General features: G+C 55.4%; 1 protein-coding gene across 1 annotated transcript in view; it reads left to right on the forward strand.

Annotated features, from left to right (window-relative positions):
• Positions 1–1,551: 1,551 nt before the first annotated feature.
• The window catches only part of TBX3 (T-box 3), an 11,587-nt gene continuing 3,024 nt past the window's right edge, over positions 1,552–10,114 (forward strand). Inside the window, 7 exon segments of the mRNA XM_014463883.2 lie at positions 1,552–1,887; positions 3,262–3,791; positions 5,364–5,631; positions 6,550–6,609; positions 6,874–7,020; positions 8,990–9,066; positions 10,022–10,109. Coding sequence (XP_014319369.1) covers positions 1,552–1,887; positions 3,262–3,791; positions 5,364–5,631; positions 6,550–6,609; positions 6,874–7,020; positions 8,990–9,066; positions 10,022–10,109 — 1,506 coding nt within the window.

Here is a 10,114-nt window from a genome sequence, read left to right on the forward strand (position 1 = left end):
GCGCGAGGGGCAGAAGTGACGTTGGGTCCGCGTTGGGGCCGAAGGCAAGTGGAGATATTTACAAGTGAAATCAGTGAGCTCCCCTCCCACGGCCGAAGCAGAAGGGGAGCCAGGCTGTCTGCGAGGTCCGAGTGACTGTCTCCCTCCGCTGCCTCTGGACTCAGAGTCACAGCCTGGTGGCAGGAGGACTTTTTTTCCTACTCCAAACCCGTTCAGGGGGTTTGGGGCGGCTCCTGAGTGCGCAGGGAAGCTGCCCCCCGGCTCTGGTGGCCAGCAATTCGGAGGGGGCGGGATCCCAAAGCCTGCAGGGCTCAGTGGTTAGCGCAGGCAGGGGGAGGCCTAGCCGCTGGGGACGCCGGAGGGGTCGTTGCAAGTGAACACCCTGGGCCCGCCGCCTCTTTTCTTGTCTCTGGATCTGCCTTCAGAACAGCCGGGCAGAGAGAGGCGGTAAGGACGCCAGAGAAAGACAGACGGAAAGGAAAAGAAAGGGGGCGAGATGGCGCGCCAGGCTGAGCCCGCAGACCCACTCCATTCTCTCTGTGACTGAGGGAACTCCCCGGGCTGGCGCCAAGCGCTCTCAACCATGTGCATCAAACACGCGGCGCTGGAACAGCTCCTGCCCCCAAGGGCCGCCGACCTGGCGACCTGGCGCGGGTGGCCCACAAAGGAACGGTGTTTTCCCTCCACTTGCTCCCACTTGGGAGTCTGGAGGTGGGGGACTAGGGGGTACGCAAGGCAAAATGGAAAAGAAGACGGTGGTGTCCACTCAGAAACACGCACATTTCTGACCCCCCTAGGCCCTAAATCAGCCCTTTCTCCGTTCCCTTCCTCAGGGAAGCTCTCAACTCGGGAAGAGTAAAACAAGTGTCCCCAGACTTCCCTCCAAGCAGGGGGGTGGGGGGGGGGCAACTCAGGGCACCCCCAGAAGCGAGGAATGTGGTTTAGGGAATCCTCTGCCCCGGGCAGGGGCCTGCGGTCACAGTTGGTCACAGTTGGCAATTCGGTGACAAGTTTGAGTTGTCAGGTCGGTTGCCTTCCTCCCCTGCACGCCCCCACCGTCCCTGAACTGGAACCAGGCTCTGGCCTCTGGGGTGGGGGCGTTTCACGGTTTGTTTTACAAATTCACCCCTGACTACTGGCGAGATAAGTCCCGGGTGGAGAAAGAACGGAGGCACCCGGAGATAAGTGCGATGCCTGGAGAAGATACGGGCTGGCGCACCTCCCCCTCCCGCCCGCCCGCCCCTGGCCCCCAGCTCCGCTGCGAGCTGGCCTCCGACAGGCCCTGAACCTGGGCCGGCGCCGCGCTCCCGGTGCCCAGATCTCCGGTCTCCCCTCTGCACTCACACACGCTTTCAGGTGGAACACGAGGAGCCCGAATCCAGACCGAAGACCGAATCTGAAAGGGCTGCTGAATGCAATTCACAAAACCCCTAGTCGCCTCCCCGAGTGAGCGCAGGCAGGGCCCGCGGCGCAGGCTGTGTACGTGTTTGCGGGTACGTGTTTTTCTGCGGGGGGCTCGGTCCCGGGGTGCTGGCGCGTGTTCGCGTACTGATGTGCCGGGGGTGTTTGGGTCGCCGCACCCGGGTTCGGGTCGGGTACCGTACGGTGAGGAGGGAGCCCCGGCACGCGTGTGCCGAGATCTGGCTGCATCCGAGTGCCCGTGAGTCTTCGATCCCAGATGCCGGGGAGACCGGCAAAGAGACACCCGAGCTCGGGAGCCCTGGCGCGGCGGCCGGGCGGAGCTTGGCTCCACGTGGGGCCGGAGAGCGCGCAAGCCTGGAGTCTGGGCGCTCGCCTCCCTGCGGCTGCAGCCGGCTTTTGTTGCGCCCAGCGGCCGAACGGCAGCTCGCAGGAGGCTCTGCCGTCCGCCTGGTCCGCCTGGGGCCGGTGAGTAAGAGGGTAAGCGGGAGAGAGAAACAGCCGCGGCGGCGGAGAGGCGAGCCGAGCGCGCGAGAGGCGAGCGCCCCTGCCCGGCGCCCGGCGTCCTCTCCGCCTTCCTGGCCCGGCTCGCTCGCTCCCTCCTCCCTCCCCTTCCTCCCTGGCCCTGCCTCCTCCCTCGATCCCCGGCTGGATGACTGAGGCATTTCAGACTTGGGCTGAGCAAGAACAGGCGAGCGAGCTCTGGGCTGCGGCGATCTCTCGATAAGCCACCTAGAGGCGACTCGGTGCGCGCGCTCCCCAGTGGCGCCCGCCCTCCCTCTGATCATGTTGACATATTCACAGGACAGGCAGTAGTACCGATGCGGCGCAGCGACGTTACAGTTTCCGACACCTTCTTTTTATAACTCGGCTCTATCCCTCCCAGCACTCGACCTGTGAAAACCACGCCTATGCAGCAACACAATTGGTCCGAAAGCGTCAAAGAGCCAATCAAGAGGCCCCCGGCTCCCCGCGGCCCAGAGCAGAGCCCGACCTTCTAGAGCCGCCGAGCAGACGCCCGGGGAATTCTAGAGGCGGTGGAGGGTGGCGAGGAGCTCTCGCCGGCTGGCTCGCTCCCTCCCTCTCCTCGCGCTCCCTCTCCCACTCCGTCCCTCTCTTTCTCTCTTTCTCTCTCCCTCCTTTTTCCTCGCCCCCCCCTCCCTCCAGACTCCCTACCCTGTGCGTCTGGACGCAGATTTAGGAAGCGAATTCGCTCACGTTTTAGGACACGGAAGACGGCAGGCGCGGGAGCAGAGCACGGCCAGATTCGGATTGAAACCCGGACACCCTCCGGAGGCTCGGCTCGGAGCGGAGGAAGGAGGAGGAGGAGGAGGCGGACGGAAGCCAGTGTGCAGTTCAAGTTTTGATAGCGCTGCTAGGAGAGGGCTTAAATCAGAGATTTTTTTTTCTTCTTTTTTTTTTTTTTTAAGGAGAGAGACTTTTTCCGCTGTCTCGCCGGCGGTTCAAGCCGGGTCGAGCGCAACTGCAGGCGCTCCTGCGAGGAAGGGAGAGGAACAGAGATAGGAGGGCGGGGGACGAAGGAGGAGAAGAAAAGGTAAAAAGTCTCCTAGGAGGACCGTTCGCGTTTGCAACAAAGAACTGGGGGCTGGGGCGCGCGGTCCCTGGGACCCAGGGCTGCGTGTCCGTTTGGAGCTGAGCAGCGGGGCTCGGCCGCGAGGCGTCAGCCTGCTCGCTCCTCTCGCCTCCGAAACCGACTTGCAGGGGCGGCTTTCTAAACACGCCAGACGCCAGGACAGTCACCCGCGACCATGTCTCCCGATCGCTCGCCTTGCCCCCTTTAAAAGCGGCGTTCTCCTCCCCAAAAGACACTTAAAACACTGAACACCCTCCCTTCGAGGTGCTTTGGTTGCGATTTTTTTTTCTTTTTGCCTATTTTTTAAAAACTATGTGCTGCTGTTAATCAAAACAAAACAGCAGCTGCGGACTCGTGCCCGCGGAAGCCCAGCGCCCCGCCCGGAGTGGAGGAACCTCTCCATGAGAGATCCGGTCATTCCTGGGACAAGCATGGCCTACCATCCGTTCCTACCTCACCGGGCGCCGGACTTCGCCATGAGCGCGGTGCTGGGGCACCAGCCGCCGTTCTTCCCCGCGCTGACTCTGCCTCCCAACGGCGCCGCGGCGCTCTCGCTGCCCGGCGCTCTGGCCAAGCCGATCATGGATCAGTTGGTGGGGGCGGCCGAGACCGGCATCCCTTTCTCGTCCCTGGGGCCCCAGGCGCATCTGCGGCCTCTGAAGACCATGGAGCCCGAAGAAGAGGTGGAGGATGACCCCAAGGTGCACCTCGAGGCCAAGGAACTTTGGGATCAGTTCCACAAGCGGGGCACGGAGATGGTCATCACCAAGTCGGGAAGGTAAGCGAGCAGAGGGCCCCTCCCCAGACTCGTGGAGGCTTTTTCCTCCCTTTCCCTCTCTTCTCCCAGAACCGTGGGTTCGTCAGTCCGTGTGGCTGACAGGAAAACTTGGGTTTCCCTGGAACTGTGCAGACTCCCGGGCCTGCCCGGTGGCAGGCGATTTCAGCTTACCTGGGTGTCAGCGGGCGCTGGCGTCCCCTGCCTAACTCTGCAGCCTGGGTTTCCGACGGGATAGAGTTTTAAGGAGAGCCCAGACTCCTCTGCAGGAAGAAAGAAACCCACCCCACCGCATGCAGTCTCCCTGTTCAAACCTTTCTGGAACATCCTTCTGGCTTTGTTGATGTTGTGTTTTTTGTCTGCTTCATTTTGTGCTCAGAGACAAAAACTTCAAGCCCCTTTCTTTTGTGTGGGAGCCAGAGGCCTGACACCAGCTCCTCCGGCCCTTTCTGTCCACCAGACCGGCCTCCGGGGCTGGAGGGGGCCTGAGCCCGAGGCTGCCGGGTCAGAGAGGAGTCGCAGGGCAGCTGGGTTTGTTTGTCCACGCGCTTCACGTGTCCCTAATCCAAGGGAGAGTTCAGCCGGCGATTGGGGGACCATTAAGACCATGTTTGCAGACTCAAGGAGCCAGTTGGGGAGACCTAGACACATGCTTCTGTTTTGTGTGTAAATATTCTCGACCATATTTTACATAAGGTCCTTGCCTGAAAATCACGGATTTTTTTTTATGGCCTTGAAGTCGATCAAGGCATAAAGTTGGAAGAATAGAAATAAAATGCCGCTCAAGATGTCTTCAGCTTTCTCTGTCTATCCCAGTCACCTGAGGCCAAAGTTCGGGACAAAAATCCTCAAACCCAGGAGACATTAAGCCAGTTTCCCCGAGAAGTGCTTCCTTTTAAGTCGTGAGGATAGAACCCCAGCACTTCTGGGGAATAGGCGGCGGTTTGGTGGCCCAGGCTGGCCGTCTGGGACTGGCCTGTGCAGTGGGGGAATGTGGTGAGCTGCGCCCCGGCGGGCGGGCTGGTTATCGGGCCTGGGAGTTCACCCCAAGCTACAAAATTCGGCTTTAGAACGCGCCGAAGTCCAGTTTCATTTTTCGCCAGCAGCGGGGTTGCTGCTCTGAAGCCGGGCTGCTTCGGAATAAACTGGACGTTCATTTCCTTGATAAGTGAAACATTTTCTCCTGGGCGAGCGGTGAAAAATTCCGGCTTTACCTGACCGCACTTTGAAAACCCTACCCTGAGCGGTGTAGAGCTGGACCGGGAAAAGGCAGGGGCAAGAACCTGGGAAGTCACACAGACAGGAAAATATATAAAGTGAGGAGACCCCTGTAGAGAAATGGAATGCTACCCCTCACTTGTTTTGAATCTTGAGGCATTTAAAGATAAATTAAAATCTGTTTGATACTTCTGCTGTTGCAAGAGAACTATGTCGCGCCCAGCCGTTCCGCTCTGAAACAGATAAGCTCACCCAGGCATTTTAAATTTGATTTAAATATTTTAGGGTAAATAGAGAATCAAACCCAAGATTCTAAGTGACTTGTTTTTCTTTCTTTTCCCATCTCTCTTATTGCAGGCGAATGTTTCCGCCATTTAAAGTAAGATGTTCTGGGCTGGATAAAAAAGCCAAATATATTTTGTTGATGGACATTATAGCTGCCGATGACTGTCGGTATAAATTTCACAATTCCCGGTGGATGGTGGCGGGTAAGGCTGACCCTGAAATGCCAAAGAGAATGTATATTCACCCGGACAGCCCGGCTACCGGGGAACAGTGGATGTCCAAAGTTGTCACTTTCCACAAACTGAAACTCACCAACAACATTTCGGACAAGCATGGATTTGTAAGTTTCATCGCTCCTTTCAGTAAAAAGTTCTCTCTCTCTCTCTCTGCTCTAGCAAAGGCAGGGCTTCCCCCTGGCCATGTGAAATCTCAGGCTTCTCTCTTCCTCTCTGTGGCCAAAGGTAGGGAACTTGTTGGATCCGCAGCAGAGCGTATTTCTCTCCGGAGAAGGGAAGGCCCAGCCTTTCTAAAAGAAGGGTACCTACGGGCTCCTGTTCGGGGGCAGTTGTAGGGCTTGGGAAATGCCTGCCCTGACAGTGGAAGTCCAAAACCAATCGCTAGAAACTCAGTTTTAAAAAAGTGATGTGTTCATCAAAGTTTTCAGATAATCCTTCTTCTCTTTTGAAATCAGCCATAGTATTTCTTGGGAGAGTGTGAAAGTTCGAGGCTTCTAGGAGGTTGTGAAAGGGTGTGATTGCATTTTTGGAAAGACCTTTTTTTTTTCTCTCTCTCTCTCTCTTTTACTCGAAAAGAATTGGGCTTGGGTGAAAGTCAGGTTTTATTAGAAATGAGACTGACCTCCGGAATCAAAATTGTGTGTGTGTGTTGGGAGTGTATATATTTATATATGTGGTGGGAGCATACTTAGAACCGCCCAGGAGACGTGGAGGGCTTGTAAAAGTCTAGCGAAGGACCTTTTGCCCCCGGCCCCTACCCCTCCCCAACATTTCAACAAAAATAAACAGTGATAAGCGAGCAATAAGCAGCAAGATTAGGCCCAGGAAGGCGAGGAGGGCGCGGAAATTTCTTCAGCGGCAGGAATTGCATTTGAAGCCCTTGATTTGATTAAGGCATAAATATTCCTCTCTGGAGTTCAGCCTCTCTGGGCTCTAAGTGGATTGGGCTCGTCAATTAGTGGACGCTTAAAGGACTGAATCATTTTGTAAATTAAAATGCATGTTTTTTTCTATCTTTTAAGACTTTGGCCTTCCCAAGCGATCACGCAGCCTGGCAGGGGAATTATAGTTTTGGTACTCAGGTAGGCTAGGGTTCACGGTTCGGATGAACCTGAGATGGTGAGGGTGGGGGGGACCCTTTGGAAGCTGACGAGCCATTTGGAGTCTCCAGAAGATAACATTTGTCCAGTGACAAGTGCCCAAGGAGGTGCTCCCTGGAGGGGGGCTCGGTGCCAGCGCGGTGCCCTCCGGTGGGGTAGCTGTCAGCCTGGCAGGGGTCCGAGGATCCTGCTTGTCCTGCTAAGTACCCTTTCTGCTGTGTCTCTCTCCCCCGCCTGCCCCTGCAGACTATACTCAACTCCATGCACAAATACCAGCCCCGATTTCATATCGTCAGAGCCAATGACATCCTGAAACTTCCATATAGTACATTTCGGACGTACTTGTTCCCCGAAACCGAGTTCATCGCCGTGACAGCATACCAGAATGACAAGGTAACACGAGATGCTTTTTGGGGGCCTTGAAGGTGTGACTGCCCCTGCCCTTGAAGCTGCTCTGGGTGAGGGTGAGAATTGGGGTGGGGGTCTTGCATTTTCTTTTGCCATCGGACCGTCCATGGAGCTTTGGGGAGTGGGGAAGGGGAACTGGTACCTTGCAGAGGCAGAAGAAAAAGAAAAGAAAACAACAACAACAAAAAAACCCACTTGACCAGCTAGGATTCAGGGCGGAGGGAAAAAAATGCCAAACTGACTGCCCGCGAGACGCTCCCAGTGACCAGTCTCTGATGCCACCCGCCCCGCCCTGCCCCCACCCTTGACCCCAGGGCTTTCTCCTGTTTGCTCCGGGGTTTATCCTCTTCCCCTTCAGGAAGAAGGATCAAGAAATCAGGTTCCCAAGGAACCAGCTAAAGATTTAAGGCAGAAGCCAGGGGGGATCCTGGGAGAAGAATCCCAGTGGAGCCGCTTCTCTTTCTTAGCCAGAAATCCGCGAGGAGCTGGTCTGGTTTTTATTACCTTCTATGCTGCTGTGTTTTTTATGGTGTGTCGTGTCTGTGTGCGTGCGTGTGCGTGTGTGTGTGTGTGTGTGTGTGTGTGTGTGTAAGTGTGTTTGGAAAAACTTACTCTGATCCCAGGGTCATACTAATTGAGTTGTCTGAAGCTTCTGAGAGGAGGTGACCAAAGTCACCACTTCATTGGAAGTTGTTTTTTCCCTCCCCGGGCCTGAGGCCGGGGATTAGGAGTGTCCCAAATGGAACAGCAGGCAGCACCTGGTCTGTACAGTTATGGTGGCCTGAAGGTCATGGGCACGGAGCGGAGCACAGAGACACTTTTAGCAGGCAGTTATTGGGGGGGGGGGGGCTGAGGACCCCTGCTCTTCAACTTCTGAACCCTGGTCTGCAGTATGAGTGCCGCTCCAGGGACAACACCCTGCATTTTGAATTTACTGTCACTGTAGGGGGTTCCTCTGGGGCCGGCTGTTTCAGGTGTGGAGCCTTAGGACTAAGGTATCATGGCCTCCTGTCCCTGCAAGTCTAAGCCCACCAGCATTTATTCCAAGAACAAGGATCCAGCGGGGGAGGGGGGGCCCTTTGCCTCCTCCAGGGACCCCCCAGGCACATTATTATCCCCCCAAAGGGAAGGGATTTGGAAGAGGACATAGAGGCATTTCCCCTCATCCCACAGAACGCACGCTCCCTCTAGCCCCAGAGCCCGGCACTCTTACCTTGTTACTGTAATAATCAATTGTAGCAATTTTGATCAGACAAAGAGACCACGGGCCTTCTCTACCTAATGGCCGTGGCAGGAGCATATAAATGAAAACAAACGTTTGCAGTGGTCATTCAGTCCTTTTAAATCTGCGATTGTCAATATTAGAACTCCTCAAGCACCCACCCCACCCAGGAAAAAAAAAAATCAAGCCCACTCTGGCATAAGGGTAGCAAAACCCCATAAGCCATCTCATTAGATTCACAGAAAAAGGTTGGCGTGTACGGTGTGTGCGCGTTTGTGTGTGTTGCGTGTGTGGGGCTAAGAAATGTGCCACAACACATCTGATGATTAATTGCATGGTATTAAGAAAAACGCAAAATGAAAGCATACCTTTCAAGTCTACAGGTTGTCCCTTTTGACAATTCTGACAACTTTTCCATTTCTAAGCCCAGGCTGTCGGCTGCCCCCGAGAAAAGAATGAGGCATCTCCCAGGTGGGGCCATTTCAGCGTGGAGTCCTGGTTTGGCCCCCTATGGGAGAGGCACACGGGGGAGAGTCCCCTGTTGATTTTTACCTCCGGCCCCTCCACACATCTGCCTGTAACCCCTCTCCCTTTCTCTTCAACCTAGCACACCCCAGCGACCTCTCCTGTTGGCAGTCCGATCTCTAGTGAACTGCTCAGTTGAGGGGAACACTCGGAACATTCTAGAACACGAGGCCAACGTGTCTTTCTTGCTTGTGTGTCCTCCTCTAGATAACCCAGTTAAAAATAGACAACAACCCCTTTGCGAAAGGATTCCGGGACACTGGAAATGGCAGGAGAGAGAAAAGGTGAGCTGAGACCATTATTTCTTTCTCGGATAATTTAGAAAAAATCACTTCGCTGGGTCCCAAGTCTCAACTGTGGGGTGCAGGCCCTCATATTAGGGGAGGGAGGGGAAGGTGGTCATGAACTCCCCTCTGCCACGTGCTGGCTGGTTTCTGTATACTGGTTCTTCTAACACCTACATGTCACCTTAAAGGACATGAGCTAGGCCGCACCATGGTTCTCTCGGGAAGAAAAGGGACAGGGATAATCAGTTATATACAGATGCTATTAATTCCTAATTAATTGGAGTTACTCCTGGACAGGTCCGGGGAAAGAACTAAGCCATTCACAAAATGCTTTGGAATTTTTGCAAATACCATCAGACAGCACGGAGGCCCCTGGAGCAACCGGGGGCTCCCTCCTTTGTGGGTGCAGGGATCATTTTGCATCAAGCAGACAGCTGGAGAGTCTATGAAAGGAGCTCCCCTCCCCCACCCGCTTTCAAAGAATTTCTGAAATCCAGAAAATTAACCCAAATTTTTAACCTACCCCCTGAGGGAAGGCAGGCGCTAAAAAATAATTTCTAATGTCTAAATAGGGTTTTTTTCTCACTCCAATTAATAGATAAGTGCAGCGTGAAATAACCACTTCCTCCCATCTTAGCCACCAGTGGGGCGTTTGTCGGCTTTTTGTTTTTAAACCAAATCACAGCCCACACCCGTGCCCTCTCCCTAATGCAACCCTGATCTTGAATGCATGCACCTTAAGCCTTCTTCCACCCGACACCCCTGGGCCACCGTCTTCAGCCCAGGGAGAGGGTCAGGAACAATGTGTGGGTCTGTGTGGCTGTCCCCGGGGCAGGCAGGTGGCAGAGTCAGTGTGGCCCACGGGTGGCCGGGGGTGAGGCCTGCGCCTCCGGGGAGAGGGGAGTCCCGGGGCTGGGCGATCTGTGCTGACGCTGGGTGTGGGCTTCTGCAGGAAACAGCTCACCCTCCAGTCCATGAGGGTGTACGAGGACCGACACAAAAAGGACACGGGCACCTCGGACGAGTCCTCCAGCGAGCAGGCAGC

The sequence above is a fragment of the Myotis lucifugus genome, unplaced genomic scaffold (genome assembly GCF_000147115.1).
Source record: "Myotis lucifugus unplaced genomic scaffold, Myoluc2.0 scaffold_226, whole genome shotgun sequence".
Lineage (NCBI taxonomy): Eukaryota > Metazoa > Chordata > Mammalia > Chiroptera > Vespertilionidae > Myotis > Myotis lucifugus.